Genomic DNA, 19,693 nt, shown 5'->3' with positions numbered 1-19,693 from the left:
AACTTAAATCAGATCATTATCAGACTTTTCCGTTATGATCCCCATATCATTGCTCTCCTATGTTTCCAAAGGGCTTTTCTGCATATTTTCCAACAAATGGGATCAGGGGGGAGAAGGGAGGGGAGGGGAAGGGGGGTGACCAAAGGCATGGTCGAAGAGGAGAGTTTTGAGGCAGGACTTGAAGGAGGCGAAGCAGGAGGCGGGCAGAGTGATTGGGGGATGGAATTCCACAGGTTGGGGGCAGAGTGGAGAACTTACCAAGAAAAGAACACAATGGAGAACATACCAAGAAAAGAACACCACAAATTAAACTGTTAAGATCTCAAGTTTCACTTGATATGACATTAAGATATCCATTCAGCTTTGATGTAAAGCTGTAGACTTGTAACCTGCTGTATTTGTAGAAGCTAATTGTAGCTAAATAAATGATTCATTCTTTTCCAAATTACAGCTATTAATGATGCAGTTTTCTAAAACAGTTTCTTTGAAACCATGACTCTACAGCATTACTGAGGCCATTTGGCTCAACTGGTCCGTGCCAGGTTGAAACACATGAGCCTTCACCCATCCTAATTCCCCACAGCCTAGCCTCCTGCCATAGCCATCTATTTCCTTCTCCCTCATATATGCATTGAGTTTTTTCATAAATGCATGAATGATTTCTGCTTCAACCATGGTGTTTGACCGTGATTCTGAGTCTGAAGCCATTCAAAAATTTGGATCATCACCATCTTTGTTGTTATCAATTGTAGAGCAGTTGCTAACCACAGAACACAGTGTTTTAGGGTTGCTTAATGAGATACTGGATTAAAAATTGGGTGAGGGGGGAATCACCTGCCACACTGACAGTTCCTGCTCCCTTAGAGCCAACTTTGTCATCTCACCATGGGTTTCCCTGTCTCAGTGACCTGTTCAGTGATATGGATTCCAAGATTTTCATTGGTGGAAGGCACACACCAAGATATGAGTTGGGTTCTAGGCAACTAGGCATCAAAGCTGCTTTTAATTTAGAATTCCACATAGAGAATGGGACTCAGCAATACTGGAATGCAAATCCTCACTCTTGAAGACAGAACAGCGTCTTTGGCAATACTGCCAATTAATGACACACTTGCCTCTGGGTCAGACAATTGTGGGTTCAAGCCCCACAAAGTGATTTGAACTCTAGGATGATACTTCAACAACAACAATTTACATTTATATAGTGCCCTTCATCCTGGGTGGCAGCTCGGAGCGCTTAAGTTGGAGATTGTTAGCGATACAATACTTTCTTTGGGATGATCAGCTAAACTAAGCTTCTGTCTGTCTCTCCAGGTGGATGTAAAACAATCCTATTACTATTGGAAAAGTGAAGGGAGATTCCCCTGGTGTTCAGATTAATAATCCTCCAGGTTAATTGATCAATGACCTCAGAGCTATTTGTGGGACCTTACTAACATCCGAGACACATTTGATAAGAAACGTTTACTTAGGCTAAGTAAAACTTGATACTGATCTTCTGTGAAGAATTTTGCAACAATTTGATATGATGAAGTTCTATAAAATTGCAGGTTCCTTCTTTACTGCATGGGAGACTTGTGGAAGTTAAATATAATAATAATATAATAACAATCCTTACATTTGATACAGCGCTTTTCACGTCTCAAAGTACTTCACAGAATAAACTGTAAAGTGAATTGACTGTATATTTGTGGGCGAAATGCAGCAGTCAATTACACATAGCAGTGACCCACAAACAGTTATGGATGGATGTGACCAATTTTATTACTTTTTTTCTTGAGGGATTATTATCAGGCGTGTGGAGTAAGGAAACTTGCCAAAGGTTTCGCCCTGCCGGGAATCGAACCTAGGTCTCTCATTTGTGAGGTGAGTGCTCCAACCACTGAGCTACAAGACTCCTCAGTATTCTCAGCTACGCCTGAATTGTAGGAATCAGCCATTTGGTAATGCTTAGTTTCAAACTTTCTTTTAAGTTTCATATCCAGTTGGTTCCTATTTAACATCAAAGTTTACGCTCATAGTAATTATGAACAGTGCCAGCTTCCTTTACTTTAAACCCTCAGGTTACAAAACAAATAATCTCGGCAATTTGATGGTAAACACCAACAAATTTCAGGAATAGAATTTAAACTGGTACATTGAAGCAGCAATGTCACAGCAATATTCATATCGAATAGGGGAGAAATGTCAATAGTTGTGAAAGGCGTAGAGTAATCAATATTGCAGTAAGTTACATCTGCAGAGTGAAGTATGAAATATTAATGAACCCAATTAAACCAAAAAATTGTTTCATAGTCTTACGATGACTTTTTTTTTAAAAAAAGGATTTTACGAAAGAACAGCCAAAACAACCTTCTCCATTTGAAATATATTGAGGAGCACAGAAATTGTTGGGCTGTTAACACTTTCCTTTTATAGCTAGTGTAACAATAATATGACTGGAGGAAAGTTAATTAAACACTAAGGATTATATAATGCATTTTAACAGTTTTTTTTAACTGGTGCTGTCTGGCTTATCCAAGGTCCCATCTCCTGTTCAGGTGGACACTAAAGATCTCATAGCACTATTTGAAAATAGAAGGGAGTCACAGCCAACGATTTGGCTATTTTCTATATGAAAATAAAAGCGATTCTCCAATTATTTGGGCACCTCATGGCTGTTTGTGGGACATTGTCGAGTGCAAATTGGCAGCCACATTCAACTGCAAATACAGTAACTACATTTTACAGAAAACTCTATGAAGCACTTGGAGACATTTCTACATGTATAACAAATGTAAAGATTTTTATTATATTAGTGGATGGGCAGCAGACATAATAGACTGACCATCCATTAAAGTGACTTGCAGATGCATCAAACTGATGAGTTGCTACCTACAAGGAGGCATGTAGCCAGCTGTTCGCTTGTCACCCTGGCTCAGTGGTAGCACTCTCGCCTCTGAGTCAGAAGATTCTGGGTTCAAGCCGCGAACTGGGACTTGAAATCACGTAATCTAAGCTGACACTCTAATGCATTCTTGAGGGTGTGTTACATTGTCGGAGGTGCCGTACTTTAGATGAGACATTAAACCGCCAGATGGACATAAAAGATCCCATTGGCACTATTCTAAAACAGAAGGGAGTTTCTCCCGGTGCCCTGGCCAACAATCTCCCCCCAAAAAATATGGTCACTTACTCCATGGCTGTTTGTGGCACATATGTGTGGCAATTAGATGCTGCATTTCGCCCACAAAAATACAAAGTCAATCCTATGAAGCGCTTTGGGATATCTCAATGATGTGATAACAACAACATTACATTTGTATAGCAATTTGTATTACATTTGTATATACATATGTCGGGAGGACATCCCAAGGCGCTGGACAGAATATAGCATTTCAGACCCGAGCTGGGGTCAGGGTGGGGGAGAGGAGAGGGGAAGGGGGGTGGCCGATGGCATGGTCGAAGAGGAGAGTCTTGAGGCGCGACTTGAAGGAGGCTAAGGAGGGGATGAGGCGGAGTGACTGGGGGATGGAATTCCAGAGGTTGGGGGCAGAGTGGCTGAAGGCTCTCCCGCCAATGGGGGGGCGGTTGGGTCGGTGGACATGGAGCAGCCCGGAGCCGGCTGAGCGGAGGGAAAGGGCGGGTTGATAGGGGGTTAGGAGGTCGCAGAGGTAGGGTGGGGTGAGGCCATGGAGGGCTTTGTAGGTGAGGACCAGGATCTTGAACTGGATCCTCTAAAGGATAAGGAGCCAATGGAATCGGGCGAGTGAGGGAGATGGGGCCATGGATTTTGGTGCGGGAGAGGACACGGGCTGCAGAGTTCTGGATTATCTGCAGCCTGTGGAGGGAGGAGTTGGGAAGGCCAACAAGCAGGGCGTTTGCATAGTCGAGCCTGGAGGTGATGCAGGCATGAACAACAACAACTTGGATTTATAAAGCGCCCTCTACCCCGGACGGTGTCTCAGAGCGCTTCACAGTGAGGGATTCTGGGGCTGAGCCAGGGGGAAGGGGAGGAAGGTGACCAAAGGCACTGTCGAAAAGAAAGGTCTTCAGCTGAAACCTGAAAATAGGAAGAGAGGGGGTGAGGGGAAGGGAGTGAGGAAGGGAGTTCCAGAGCCTCGGGGTGTAGTGGCTGAAGGCACGGCCGCCAATGGTGGAGCAGAGGATTTGGGGGACAAGGAGGAGGCCAGACCCAGTGGAGCGAAAGCAATGGCCCTGTTGTGAGGAGAGAGGAGGTCAGAGAGGTCAGTGGGTGCAGAGGAGTGGAGGGATTTGATAAGGCATTATATCAAATGTAAGTATTATTATTATTATTAAAATACAACAACAACAAGATTTCATCTATAGAGCGCCTTTCACATCAGGAGGACGTCCCAAGGCGCTGGACAGTTGGGTCGGGACCCGAACAGGGGGGAAATGGTCAGGGTGAGGGGAGGGAAGGGAGGGAGCGAGGAGGGGGTAGAGAGTCGAGAGGGGAGCTGAAGACACGGTTGAAGAGAAAGGTCTTGAGATCGGCCTTGAAGGAGGAAAGGGAGGAGGCGGCGAAGGCACTGGGGGATGGAGTTCCAGAGCCTCGGGGCTGAGAGGCTGAAGGCCCGGCCACTGATGGTAGGGCGGTTAGGGCGGGGGATGTGGAGCAGACCGGAGCCAGAGGAACGGAGGGTACGGGCAGGTATGTGAGGGGATAGTAGGTCGGAGAGGTAGGGGGGTGCATGAATGAATCCAAATAATAATAATAATAATCCTTGCATTTGATAGAGTGCCTTATCATGTCTTTGAGACGTCTCAAAGCGCTTCACAGAAAATACTGTGAAGTGAACTGACTGTATATTTTGTGGGCAATCTGAAGAAAGAAATGTAGAAGGACTGAATGAGACTTATTCACCAGTCAGTCAATCATTAAATTAAGGCTGCCAATAAATGCCATAATAATTTCCCATTAGATGTCCCTCTTCATTCCCCCATTCAGGATTTGACCTTCCCAGCTGGAACCCATTCTATTACCTGTTAAGATTGCTGATCGTCAGCTGCTCAGCACCAGCACTGCTCTTTTACTCGTCCCATCATAACACACACTCTTACTATATTCAGACCATTCCTTATTCCTTTTGTGTTGGTCATACTACCCAGCTGACCGATACCCAACATCCTCTTTACTTAATTTGTTACACAAGCCTCAGCATCTGTGTGCTTCCCAAGGTTAGCACCGTGAAGAAGAAATTACTGGTTTCACAATATAAATATTGAAAGGATCACACTGTATACATTAAACACTGTGTATACCACATAGTGTATATATAACATACTATATGTAACGCACACTGTGTATATCACTCACTGTGTATATCACTCACTGTGTATATGATACATTTTGTATGTAATTCAATGTGTAGATCCCACACTGTGTATATGACTCACTGTGCATATCACTCACTGTGCATATCACTCACTGTGCATATCACTCACTGGGCATATCACTCACTGGGCATATCACTCACTGGGCATATCACACAATGAGTATATCACTCTCTGTGTATATCAGTCATTGTGTATATCAGTCATCGTGTATATTAGTCACTGTGTATATCACACACCGTGTGTACCACTCACCGTGTGTATCACTCACCGCCTGTACCACTCACCGCCTGTACCACTCACTGCGTGTACCACCCACCGCGTGTACCACCCACCGCGTGTACCACTCATCGTGTGTACCACTCACCGTGTGTGCCACTCACCGTGTGTATCACTCACCGTGTGTATCAGTCACTGTGTGTATCAGTCACTGTCTGTACCAGGCACTGTCTGTTTCAGTCACTGTGTGTTTCACTCACTGTTTGCGTCTCACTGGGTGTATCACTCCTGTGTGTATCTCTCACAGAGTATATGACTCTCTCTGTGTATCTCTCATTGTATATCACTCTCACAGTGAATATGACTCTCTCTGTATTTCTCAGTGTATATGATTATCTGTGTGTATCAGTCAGTGTTTATGACTCTCTGTGTGTATCAGTCACAGTGTATGTGACGATCTCTGTGTGTATCGGTCACAGTGTATGTGACTCTCTGTGTGTATCTCAGTGTATGTGACTCTGTGCGTATCTCACAGTGTATATGACTCTCTAGAGTGTGTATCTCACAGTGCATATGAATCTCTGTGTGTATAGTGTATATGACTCTCTATGTATTTCACAGTGTATGTGACTCTGCGTGTGTATCAGTCACAGTGTATATGACTCTCTATGTATCTCACAGTGCATATGACTCTCTGTGTGTATCTCAGTGTATATGACTCTCTATGTATTTCACAGTTCATCTCTGGAACTCTATCCCCCAGTGCCTTCGCCGCCTCCTCCCTTTCCTCCTTCAAGGTCGGTCTCAAGACCTTTCTCTTTGACGGTGCCTTCAGCTCCCCTCTCGACTCTCTACCCCCTCCTCGCTCCCTCCCTTCCCTCCCCTCACCCTGACCATTTCCCCCCTCCTCGCTCCCTCCCTTCCCTCCCCTCACCCTGACCATTTCCCCCCTGCTTGGGGTCCTGACCCAACTGTACAGCGCCTTGGGACGTCCTCCCGACGTGAAAGACGCTCTATAAATGGAATCTTGTTGTTGTTGTTGTATGTGACCCTGTGTGTGTATGTATCAGTCACAGTGTATATGACTGTGTGTGTGCATCAGTCATAGTGTATATAACTCTCTGCGTGTATCTCACAGTGCATACGACTCTCTGTGTATCAGTCATAGGGTATGTGAGTCTCTCTGTGTATGATTCTCTGTGTGTATCTCACAGTGTATGTGACTCTCTGTGTGTATCTCAGTGTAAGTGACGCTCTGTGTGTATCTCACAGTGTATATGATTATCTGTGTGTACCTCACAGTGTATGCAACTATCTGTGTATATCTCATAGTGTATATGACTCTCTGTGTGTATCAGTCATAGTGTATATGACTCTCTGTGTGTATCAGTCATAGTGTATATGACTCTGTGTGTATCTCACAGTGTATATGACTCTCTGTGTGTATCTCAGTGTATACGATTCTCTGTGTGTATCTCACAGTGTATGTGACTCTCTGTGTGTATCTCACAGTGTATATGACTCTGTGTGTGTATCAGTCACAGTGTATATGACTCTCTGTGTCTATCTCACAGTGTATATGACTCTCTGTGTGTATCTCAGTGTATGTGACTTTCTGTGTGTATCTCAGTGTATATGATTCTCTGTGTGTATCTCAGTGTATGTGACTCTGTGCATATCTCAGTGTATATGACTCTCTAGAGTGTGTATCTCAGTGTATATGACTCTCTAGAGTGTGTATCTCACAGTGTAGTGACTGCGTGTGTATCTCAGTGTAGTGACTGTGTGTGTGTATCTCACAGTGTAGTGACTGTGTGTGTGTATCTCACAGTGTAGTGACTGTGTGTGTGTATCACAGTGTAGTGACTGTGTGTGTGTATCACAGTGTAGTGACTGTGTGTATCTCACAGTGTGTGTGACTGTGTGCGTGTATCTCAGTGTGTGTGACTGTGTGTGTGTATCTCACAGTATAGTGTCTGTGTGTGTATCTCACAGTGTAGTGACTGTGTGTGTGTATCTCAGTGTAGTGACTGTGTGTGTGTATCTCAGTGTAGTGACTGTGTGTGTGTATCTTAGTGTGTGTGACGGTGTGTGTGTATCTCAGTGTAGTGACTGTGTGTGTGTGTATCACAGTGTAGTGACTGTGTGTGTATCTCACAGTGTAGTGACTGTGTATCTCAGTGTAGTGACTGTGTGTGTGTATCATGGAGTCCTGTAGCTCAGTGGTTAGAGCACTCGCTTTGCAAGTGAGAGACCTGAGTTCAATTCCAGGCAGAGGGCGAAACCTTGGGCAAGTTTCCTTACTCCACACACCTAATAATAATCCCTCCAAAACCCAAAACAATAATAAATTGGTCATTTCAATCTACGACTGTTTGTGGGACATTGCTGTGCGCAATTGGCTGCCGCGTTCGCCCATAAATATACAGTCAATTCACTTTACAGTGTGTTCTGTGAAGCGCTTTGGGACGTCCTCCCGACGTGAAAAGCGCTATATCAAATGCAAGGATTATTATTATTATTATTATAGTGACTGTGAGTGTACCTCAGTGTGAGTGCTGTGTGTGTATCACAGTGCAGTGACTGTGAGTGTGTATCACAGTGTAGTGACTGTGAGTGTACCTCAGTGTGAGTGCTGTGTGTGTATCTCAGTGTAGTGACTGTGTACCTCAGTGTGAGTGCTGTGTGTGTGTATCTCAGTGTAGTGACTGTGTACCTCAGTGTAGTGACTGTGTGTGTATCTCAGTGTAGTGACTGTGTACCTCAGTGTGAGTGCTGTGTGTGTATCTCAGTGTAGTGACTGTGTGTGTGTATCTCAGTGTAGTGACTGTGTACCTCAGTGTGAGTGCTGTGTGTGTGTGTGTATCACAGTGTAGTGACTGTGAGTGTATCACAGTGTAGTGACTGTGTATCTCAGTGTGAGTGCTGTGTGTGTATCTCAGTGTAGTGACTGTGAGTGTACCTCAGTGTGAGTGCTGTGTGTGTGTGTGTATCACAGTGTAGTGACTGTGAGTGTACCTCAGTGTGAGTGCTGTGTGTGTATCTCAGTGTAGTGACTGTGAGTGTACCTCAGTGTGAGTGCTGTGTGTGTGTGTGTATCACAGTGTAGTGACTGTGAGTGTACCTCAGTGTGAGTGCTGTGTGTGTATCTCAGTGTAGTGACTGTGAGTGTACCTCAGTGTGAGTGCTGTGTGTGTATCACAGTGTAGTGACTGTGAGTGTACCTCAGTGTGAGTGCTGTGTGTGTGTGTGTATCACAGTGTAGTGACTGTGAGTGTACCTCAGTGTGAGTGCTGTGTGTGTGTGTGTATCTCAGTGTAGTGACTGTGAGTGTACCTCAGTGTGAGTGCTGTGTGTGTATCTCAGTGTAGTGACTGTGAGTGTACCTCAGTGTGAGTGCTGTGTGTGTGTGTGTATCACAGTGTAGTGACTGTGAGTGTACCTCAGTGTGAGTGCTGTGTGTGTGTGTGTGTGTGTGAAGCTCCGCCCCCCCGGGGACCGGAAGTTGTCTGGTGACGGTTGGGGTAATGGCGGCGGCGGTGTTTGACGGTCGGTGACGGGAGTTCGGGGCTTTCGGGGGGGAAACAAGACCACCCGCCCCCCTGTTCCCCCTCCGACGAGCATCTCCCAGCAGTCAGGTCAGCCTGAGGGGGGGGGGGAGGGTCGGCGGGTTGTGAGCGGCCCCTCGGCGGGTGGGGGGGGGGAGGGGCTCCCGGTCACTGTCACTGTCACTGGTGGCGGCCCGCGGGCTGGTGGCGGCCCGCGAGTCACTGACACCCAAGGCAGCAGCTTCCACACCCCCCCACCCCACCCTGGGGGACAGGTCCCACCCTCTCCCCACCCCCTGGGGGACAGGTCCCACCCTCTCCCCACCCCCCACCCCCTGGGGGACAGGTCCCACCCTCTCCCCACCACCCACCCTGGGGCACAGGTCCCTCTCCCCAACCCCACCCCCACCCTGGGGGACAGGTCCCTCTCCCCACCCCCCACCCCCTGGGGGACAGGTCCCACCCTCTCCCACCCCCCACACCCTGGGGGACAGGTCCCTCTCCCCACCCCACCTCCTGGGGGACAGGTCCCACCCTCTCCCCACCCCCCACCCTGGGGCACAGGTCCCTCTCCCCAACCCCACCCCCCGCCCTGGGGGACAGGTCCTTCTCCCCACCCCCCACACCCTGGGGGACAGGTCCCTCTCCCCACCCCCCACACCCTGGGGCACAGGTCCCTCTCCCCAACCCCACCCCCCGCCCTGGGGGACAGGTCCCTCTCCCCACCCCCCACACCCTGGGGGACAGGTCCCTCTCCCCACCCCCACACCCTGGGGGACAGGTCCCACCCTCTCCCCACCCTGGGGGACAGGTCCCACCCTCTCCCCACCCCCACCCCTGGGGGACAGGTCCCACCCTCTCCCACCCCCCACACCCTGGGGCACAGGTCCCTCTCCCCAACCCCACCCCCCACACCCTGGGGGACAGGTCCCTCTCCCCACCCCCCACACCCTGGGGGACAGGTCCCTCTCCCCACCCCCCACACCCTGGGGGACAGGTCCCACCCTCTCCCCACCCTGGGGGACAGGTCCCACCCTCTCCCCACCCCCACCCCCTGGGGGACAGGTCCCACCCTCTCCCCACCCCCACCCCCTGGGGGACAGGTCCCACCCTCTCCCCACCCCCTGGGGGACAGGTCCCACCCTCTCCCCACCCCCCACACCCTGGGGCACAGGTCCCTCTCCCCAACCCCACCCCCCGCCCTGGGGGACAGGTCCCTGTCCCCACCCCCCACACCCTGGGGGACAGGTCCCTCTCCCCACCCCCCACACCCTGGGGGACAGGTCCCACCCTCTCCCCACCCTGGGGGACAGGTCCCACCCTCTCCCCACCCCCCACACCCTGGGGACAGGTCCCACCCTCTCCCCACCCCTGGGGGACAGGTCCCACCCTCTCCCCACCCCCCACATCCTGGGGGACAGGTCCCTCTCCCCACCCCCCACCCCCCGCCCTGGGTGGGGGACAGGGTAATTGTGATTGTCTAACTCTTAACCCGACAGCAACTCCGGGACTTTTTTCTCATGTTATTTACTTGTGAACACAACATTGGTGCTCGAGAAACACAGACTCTCACAACGGGAGGAGGAGGTGCAGTTCCCAGACAAGAAAGTTATGAAATCAACGGCTGATAGACAGTCTCTGAAGGCTGATAGCGACCACGGCACTGAGCTGAAACTTTATTGAACAGCTCAGTGCTGTAATGAGAGGACAAAAGGAAATGTTTCCAGGAAGGATGGGATCATAACAAATAGTACAATCCTTGCATTTGATATTGCGCCTCATCACGTCGTTGAGACGTCTCAAAGCGCTTTACAGAATGTACTGTAATGTGAACTGACTGCGTATTTTGTGGACGAAGCGAATCAGGTGGCGCGAAGGGCCCTCTTCCAAATCTCCCTTGTTATTTTCTGGCCTATTAATTACAAAACGTGTGTGAGTAAGCCAATGTATCAAAACTGGCAAAAGGCTGTGTGTGTATTTACCAGCGCCCTGGGACATCTTTCCGACGTGAAGGTCGCTATACAAGTGTAACTTGTTGTTGTATGAATACTTAAATGAAGAGGAAAATCAAGGGCTACAATACAAAATTACATTTGTAGAGTACCTTTGGGGTCAGCCAGTGGGACAAAACGTGAAAAAAACAATCCTCTACGATAATAATTCTTGCAATAATAATATTAAAGTGCTTTTTCCAAGTTGACGGGGGAAAAGTGCTTCACAGGAAAATACTGTGAATATATTTTGTAAGCGAACACGGCAGCCAGAGTTCCGACATGCAATCTGAACCCACAACTTTCTGACTCAGTGGTGAGGATGTGAGAACTGAGCCAGGCTGGCGTCTTGAACATTGCCCATGTTGGCGGTATTCTGTCACCAGGTCAAAGAGGATGTCAAGGTGTTCCACTATGCCAGAGCCAGGAACAAAGTCAATTGGCACACATATATGATATAATACTCAAAATACTCTGCCAGTTGATCCCAGTGCTGGGTAATCCTATTGAATTCCTTCCTCCCGATGTGAAAGGTGCTACACAAATGTAAGTGTTGTCTTCCCTTTTATTCTTTATTCTCTCTTCTCCATTTTTATACATTAAACCACAAGTGTCACCAGAGAATAGGTTACCTCATAAGTGGTGCTTGCTGCTCAATGACACCTGGCTCAGATCACTCTTACAGTGAAATACAAAAGTTAAACCTCAGCAGTTTTACTATTAGGACATGTTGCAACCAAAACCTTGGTTTAAAGGGATTACAACAACAACAAGATTACGTTTGTATAGCGACTTTCACATAGGGAGGACGTTCCAAGGTGCTGGACAGCGTACAGCATTTCAGACCCAAGCTGGAGTCAGGGAGGGAGAAGGGAGGGGGTTACAGTATATACAGTATATATAGTAGTTCCTGGTGGGGAAAAAGGTATTGTCTGACCAATTATAAAATGCCAATGGTTCTGCATTATACAATTGGTTTGTGCCTCTAATATGCTGAATGGTGATTTGGAAGTGATAGAACAACAACAACAAATTACATTTGTGTGGTGCATTTCATGTCAGGAGAAAGAACCAATGAAGGAGGGGGTAGAATCTGGAGTGCAAATGCTTTCCCACAGGAAGGTTAGTTTGGAAGCAAAAATTACATTGTTTTTCAATGCCTACGAAGGATTGGCTTAAGATTGTATTTGCCAGGGCATTTGACTAGGAAGTGATATTTTTTAACTGAGCTAGGGAGAAGGAAGGTATATTTACAATGCAAGATTTTATTTGAAAACATAGTATAGGAATGAAGCAACAACCAAGTTAATTCAACTGTTTGGGAATATAAATATGTGAAGTATAAGCTTTGTCTTAAATCATTAAGCTTTCTTTGTACCTTGATATTTTGTAAATCTGCAAAATAACAGACTAATTTTTATATTCAACAGTGTTTGAAGACTGCTGGAAAACCATGACATTTGTCAGTACTTTGGTTTCTCTGATGTCTGAGCCTGGTTTCCTTTCATAATGGTGAGTTAAGAAAGATTTATTTTGGTCTGACACATGTGGAACCCCATCACCATCCAAACCGAACTGAAATTTCTATGCATCCCACATACAAATGGAAATCCCAGAGATAGTCTTTGTCGGAATGGAATGCACACTCACTCCCTGGAGGGATGCATCCTGCTTACCTAATTCCAGAAAGTATTAGACACAGGTTGGCAAGAGCCAAGGCTTAGGGACCCTAGAGTATTTGTTGGGGTACTGCTTGAGTCTAACCAGCTAAAACCGCATAGCTTGCCATTGGTATTGCTGCTTTGGTAAGCTTTCCCTCTGCTTGTCCAGCTAGGACCACTCTACCCACTAAGGCTTTGGCTTGCAGGGTTAGCAGGAGCTGAGTGGGACGATTCCCTGCCCTCAGTGACCTGTCTGCCATTACAACAACAACAACAAGATTCCATTTATTGAGCGCCTTTCACGTCGGGAGGACGTCCCAAGGCACTGTACAGTTGGGTCAGGACCCGAGCAGGGGGGAAATGGTCAGGGTGAGGGGAGGGAAGGGAGGGAGCGAGGAGGGAGTAGAGAGTCGAGAGGGGAGCTGAAGGCTCGGTCAAAGAGAAAGGTCTTGAGACCGGCCTTGAAGGAGGAAAGGGAGGAAGCGGCGAAGGCACTGGGGGATGGAGTTCCAGAGCCTGGTGGCTGAGAGGCTGAAGGCCCGACCACCGATGGTAGGGTGGTTAGGGCGGGGGGTGTGGAGCAGACCAGAGCCAGAGGAACGGAGGGTACGGGCAGGTAGGTAGGGGGATAGTAGGTCGGAGAGGTAGGAGGGAGCAAGGCCGTGAATGGCCTTGTAGGTGAGGATGAGGATCTTGAATTCAATCCTCTGGGGGATGGGGAGCCAGTGGAGGGGAGCGAGGGTGGGAGTGATGTGGTCGCAGTGTCTGGTGCGGGACAGTACACGAGCTGCAGAGTTCTGAATGACCTGCAGCTTGTGGAGGGAGGTGGCGGGAAGGCCGCGAGGAGAGAGTTCCCATAGTCCAGCCTTGAGGTGATAAAGGCGTGGACCAGAGTTTCAGCAGCGTGAGGGGTGAGGTAGTGCTGAAGTCTGGTGATGTTCCGGAAGTGATGGAAGGCGGTGCCAGTTGTGGCGCGGATATGAGGGAGAAAGGACAGCTCAGGGTCGAACAGAACCCCGAGGTTCCTGACTGGCTTTGAGAGGTAGGAGTCGGAGTGTGGGAGGGAGGGGGTGGGTGGAGGTTGGAGGGGAAGTGACCGCGGAGCGGATTCCCTTGATTTTGGATTCAAGGAAATCCTGCATCTCCTCACAGCGAAGGTTGGAGGAGATGACCTGAGCGGGGTGGCGGGGGGGACGGAGGAGTCGGGATGTGGTAGAAAACAGTAGCCTGGGGTTGTTCTTCGCCTCCAGGATTATCCTGGAGTAGAAGGACGACTTGGCCGAGGCTAGAGTGGAGCGGTAGATTTTGAGGAGGTCCAGCCAGATATGTCGGTGGACCGTTAGGCCAGATTTGAGGCAGGTGCGTTCAGCGGCCCGCACCTCAAATCTGGCCTAACGGTCCACCGACATATCTGGCTGGACCTCCTCAGTGAGCGGAGGTGGGTGGTGTACCAGGGGGAGGAGCGAGAGCAGGAGACAGTACGGGAGGTGATGGGGGCAAGAGTGTCAAGTGTGGAGGAGAGGGTGTTGTGGAGGAGGGTGAGAGGAGAAGAGGGGTCAGTGAGGGTTGAAGGCCAGAGGGAGAGGAGTTCAGAGGACTCCAAGGCAGCGGTTAGGGATTGTGAGGGTAACTTCTTCCAGGGGCGGTAGAAGATGGTGGTGGGTCTGGTGGAGGTGGGGAGGGGGGTGGAGGTGGTGAAGGAGATGAAGTGGTGATCGGAGACGGCCTTGTCGGTAATGGTGACATCCGAGACACTGAGGCCCCGGGTGATCACCAAGTCGAGTGGGTGGCCGTGACTGTGAGTGGGGGAGTTGATGTGGAGGGAGAGGTTGAGTGAGGAGAGCAGGGAAGAGAAGTCCGAGGAGATGGAGCAGGAAGGGGTGAAGTGCAGATTAAAGTCGCCCAGGATGATGAGGCGATCAGAGCAGAGGCAGAGAGATGTAAGAAGTGTCGAAATATCGGAGATGAAGGTGGGAGAGGTTTTAGGGGGCCGGTAGAGGAGGAGGATTTTGAGTGAGAGGAAGGAGGGGTGGGAGAGGGTGAGGTGCTCGAAAGAGGGGAAAGAGCCAGAGGAGTAGGGGGATAGGGCAAGTGGTGTCCTTGAGATAAGGGCAACACCACCGCCACGGCGGTTGGGGCGAGGGATGTGGTGGGAGGTGTAGCCGGGTGGTGTGGCCTCCGTGAGGGGGAAGGTGTCGCCTGGGGTGAGCCAGGTTTCCATTAAGGCCATGATGTCAACGTTCTCATCAAGCATGAGATCGTTGATGACCAGGGCCTTGTTACAGAGGGAACGGACGTTTTGTAGTCCGATGTGAAGGGAGCGGTTGACAGACGGGTGTGTGGGGAGGGAGGGGTTTCCAGGTTGTGAGGCAGGGGTGGGGGAATGGGGATAAGGGAGGAGAGGTTGGCTCCCCGGGTCTGTGTCCGGGTTGACTGGCGAGTGTGGTGGGGAATGGGGCAGTCGGTGTGGCTGCTCGTGGACAGCCAACGCTGAGTGCCGCGGTGAGCCCGGCGGAGGATTCCCAGGCTGGAACAGAGGGAGGCTGTGGGAGGGTCAAGTGGGGATAGAAGGCGAGAGGGATGGAGATAGAGGAGGACAGAGCAGGAGAGATGCAGAGGGTGAAGGGTTTGGGGTTGAGAGAGGAGGGGGGAGGGAGGGAGGGAGGGAGGGGGTGAGGGGGCTCGGGTCAAAGCGGCAGCCATAGTGCGCACACGGGGACCGGGAGCGAGCGGTCAGGTGGATGGCATTAGACCATGGGCTGGGGCAGCCAACCCAACAGGACCACGGTGGGCTCTGATGCGAGCCCTGGGGGGGGCGCAGAGGTTTTTTTTTTGTTTTGTTGCGCGCGCACACTCCTGAAAACTAAACTATGATGTCAGCGGTTCCCCCGCTCCGCCCCCACACCCACAGCCCAACCCCCCCAAACCCCCTAGCTGCACTCCCTGCCGCCGCGAGCTTAAATACCTGAGTAGGTAGGCCCAGGCTCCTCCCCGCACTGAGGTCCTGCCGCCACTCCCCGTGTGAGGTCCTGCCGATGAGCTAGGCTGGCTGTGCCGTCATCAGCAGTGGCCTGGAATACTGTGGATCCACTTGGCTCAGGAACCGGCTTACCGAGACCACAACAGAGGGATGGCTGGATTCCAACATTCACCTTGGAGCCACTTCAGCTCGAAGTAGACCCCCGCCCCTGCACCTCTCCAACCAGGAGGATAGTGAGGTGGCAAACAACGTTTCTGTTATTCCATGTATAGAAAAACAATGGACACTCTTCACCACTTTTGATTCATTTTGATGCATCCGGCATCACAATTAGATGATCTTTATGTCATCTTTCTAAAGCATTTTTCTGGGCAGCACTTTTCAAGACTACTTTTTGAGATTGCATCCTTTACTTTTCTGTAACAAATCTACACTTTAGCATCGCATCGTACCACATTGTATTTCAGTGTATGAATCAAACCTGAAATTGCATTTCTAAAATGTATATTTGGGTTGCATTGTTCACTGTAAATTAGTTCTGCTGAAAACAGTTTTAAGCTGATGTATTCAGGCAGGAAATCATATATTTGTCTCTACCACTACCAAATCCTTTGGGAATTTGATGCTCGCAGCCGAGGGGATTGCTTGTAGGTATGAAGGGAGGGGGGCGATCTAATTTGTTATTCAATAAACAGCAACAACTTCCATTTATATAGCGCTCTCCACGCCGGGCAGCTTCCCAGAGCCCTTGACAATGGCGGAGCCCGAGGCAGGGGTAGGGAGAAGGTGACCATAAGCACGGTCAAAGAGGAAGATCTTCAGGCGCAACCTGAAAATTGGGAAAGAGAGGGCAAGGTGAAGGGATTGAGGGAGGGAGTTCCATAGCTTCAGAGCTATTCAACGGGTTGGTAGATTTTGTTTAATGTTAAGGATAACTGAGCCATAGAAATTGATGGCACAGAAGAAGGCCATTTGCCCCATGATATCTGTGCCAGATGAGGATCTGTAAATATGTTTTAATTTTACTTTGGGTTTGTTTCTCTTCCAAGAAACATTCCCATTGTTTGCATAACCAATGAATTTCTGCACGACATGTTAGAAATAATTGGGAAAGTTTAGGAGGACATCCTGAACGAATGGATTTCTGGTTACTCAATATCCTTAGAACTTCTTAGTAAAACCATTTTTTTTACTGCAGCATCACGCTTTGGAACATGCGTTGGACCGTGCAGAGGTGAGTCAGACAGCAACTCATCCATTCTGCTGTGTAATATATTACACTGCTACTCATATTACACCTGTTGCTCAGTTATTCAGTGTATATAATACATGTTCAATTTTATTCTTTGTAGTACATTATTGGATGTGCTCGTCAGCGACCACCTAAAAGGAGGCATTCATCTAGTGGAAGGTTGTTCTCTATCATTAGTTGTTTTGTTAAAAAAAAGTATTTTTGTTACAATGGAATTTTTTTTGTTCACTTGGTGTTTTGTTTTTATGCTCTAGGAAATCTGTACATCAGAAACTGTATGACATATATGTGGAAGAATGTGAAAAAGAACCAGAACTAAAGGTATACAGAATTTATTCAACAGATCTGTAATTCATCATGTGGGCAGATTGAATGGAAAATACACCCTCCCCATCGCGCTTTAACATCCAAACGGATCTTTTGATTGTTTCTCAGAAATTGAGGCGAAATGTCAATCTGTTAGAAAAGCTGGTTATGCAGGAGAGAGTATCATGTCTGGTGGTAAACCTGTATCCTGGAAATGAAGGGTACTCTATGATGCTCAGGGGGAAAAACGGATCAGGTAAGATTATTCAACGTTTTATAATGAGTTTTAATAGATTTTTACAATGAGTTTTTGCATTGAGTTTTAATAGATTTGAGTTTACTACTTGTTCCTCACTCCCTTTTTCTGCCCTCCCTTTCCGCCATTGGTTGCTGAGCTTTTAATAACATTCTTAACCTCTCTCCCCAAATTCCTTCCAAATTCAAAATCTTCTTAAAATCTTTCTTTTCTCTATGCCTTTTAGCACCTTCAAACATCGTCCTTCCTGCTCAGTGCTTTTCTTATCGATATTGTGAAGCGCTTTGTGATATTAATCCTACATGAAAGGTGCTATAGTTCTATAGTGCTATAGTGCTTCTACTGCTAGACTTTGGAGTCCTGCAGCTCAGTGGATAGAGCACTCGCTTTGCAAGCGAGAGACACCTGAGTTCAATTCCAGGCAGGGCGAAACCTTGGGCAAGTTTCCTTACTCCACACGCCTAATAATAATCCCTCCAAAACTAAAAACAATAATAAATTGGTCATTTTCAATCCATGGCTGTTTGTGGGACATTGCTGTGCGCAATTGGCTGCCGCGTTCGCCCACAAATATACAGTCAATTCACTTTACAGTGTGTTCTGTGAAGCGCTTTGGGACGTCCTCCCGACGTGAAAAGCGCTATATCAAATGCAAGGATTATTATTATTATATAAATGTAAATTGCTGTGGTTACATTTCATTTTTAAAGATATAAATAGTTTTTAATAAGCAGATTTAATTTTTATTATAGATATAGAAAATTATTTGCATTATACAGTATCAAAGTGCAATTCATGAAATAATACACCTAAAAGGGTGTCTATGTTGAATTATATGGTGTAAACGTTTCTGAGGAATCTTTGTGAATGCACTACATTGAAAGTAACTTTTTTATCTAATTGCAATAAATTTAGATTCTGAAACAATCCGTCTGCCTTATGAGGAGGGAGAATTGCTGGAGTTCTTAGATGCAGAAGAGTTGCCACCAGTTCTTGTAGATCTTTTAGAAAAATCTCAGGTGAATTTAGATTTACAATAATTTCCTATGAGGCATTTTGGTCAGCTTCTGCTTTAAAGTGTTAAACCAGTTATCATTTCTGTTTGTTAGCATTGCTTAGAAAATGTAATGCTGCATTGGAATGAACACTTGACAAGGTGACAAATATGAAAATAATAAGATTTGGCTAGTATTTTTATTTGGTGTAATTCTTTCTTTTGTAAGATTTCATCAAAGAAAGAACTTTGTGCAAGATTGATTCCAGCAGCAAGGTCAATTGTTAGTCAGGCGTTGACTGAAGATTTTAACCAAAAGAAAGGCTTAAGTTTCTACAAAACACAAAATACTGCAGATGCTGGAAATCTGAAAACAAAAACAGAAGTTGCTGGGAGGACGCAGCAGGTCAGGCAGCATCTATGGAGAAAGGAGGCATCCTTTCATATGGAGAAAGGAATCATCCTTTCTCCATAGATGATGCCTGACCTACTGAGTGTTCCCAGCGACTTCTGTTTGGCCAATTCAGCATATGCAGGATTTTTTGAAATATAAATGGTTTGCTTTAAATATCAGGACAGGCTGACTGACTGGTTTTCATATCAAGCTGCCTGAACATTATTTTAGGTATGAGACTAAATTGAATCGATTTTGACAGCTTACATCATTTTAGTTTCAATTGCCACTTTTACAAACCTCACATAAATCTCAAAGAACTTACATAAATCTTTATGCTGCTTTCTGATCAAAAACATATTTAAATTAGTGGATTTATCCATTTAAACCTAACTTACAGGTAAAACTGTAAAGTTGTTAATGGGGGGTAAACTCGGAACGTACCTACGCCAATACTATTTCAGTGATCGAATAGTGAACTTGTGGAACAGGCTCCCTAGGGAGTTGGTTGAAGCAGGAAATGTTGATTCTTTCAACCACAAATTAGATTCAATTCTTTTAGGAAATAACATTATGGGATATAGTACATAGCTAGTTTGGGACATATGTGCGTGCAACCACCAGGAAGGTGGAAGGCAAACTAGTCTTTTTCGTCTAGCATCTCTTATGTTCTTTTGTTTCTGGAAAAAAGAGAACTGTCGCTTGTCAGACAATTGTATTGCAGAAAGCAAGTTGCCTTCCTGGCTGTTTCACTC

At 47.5% G+C, this 19,693-nt stretch overlaps 1 protein-coding gene across 8 annotated transcripts in view; it reads left to right on the top strand.

Moving 5' to 3' along the window:
* The first annotated feature begins 9,069 nt into the window (after positions 1–9,069).
* Positions 9,070–19,693, top strand: part of supt20 (SPT20 homolog, SAGA complex component) — a 41,869-nt gene continuing 31,245 nt past the window's right edge. For all 8 annotated transcript variants that reach the window (XM_042333847.1, XM_042333841.1, XM_042333845.1 and 5 more), the window contains exons 1-7: positions 9,070–9,194; positions 12,526–12,607; positions 16,935–16,970; positions 17,089–17,147; positions 17,243–17,309; positions 17,424–17,550; positions 18,466–18,569. In XM_042333847.1, the coding sequence (XP_042189781.1) occupies positions 12,605–12,607; positions 16,935–16,970; positions 17,089–17,147; positions 17,243–17,309; positions 17,424–17,550; positions 18,466–18,569 (396 nt within the window). In that variant the 5' untranslated portion in view covers positions 9,070–9,194; positions 12,526–12,604. The remainder of the gene's footprint in view (positions 9,195–12,525; positions 12,608–16,934; positions 16,971–17,088; positions 17,148–17,242; positions 17,310–17,423; positions 17,551–18,465; positions 18,570–19,693) is intronic.

Source organism: Callorhinchus milii, unplaced genomic scaffold, assembly GCF_018977255.1.
Source record: "Callorhinchus milii isolate IMCB2004 unplaced genomic scaffold, IMCB_Cmil_1.0 Scaffold4, whole genome shotgun sequence".
NCBI classification, from domain to species: domain Eukaryota; kingdom Metazoa; phylum Chordata; class Chondrichthyes; order Chimaeriformes; family Callorhinchidae; genus Callorhinchus; species Callorhinchus milii.
This window is presented reverse-complemented; position numbering and strand designations above follow the sequence as displayed.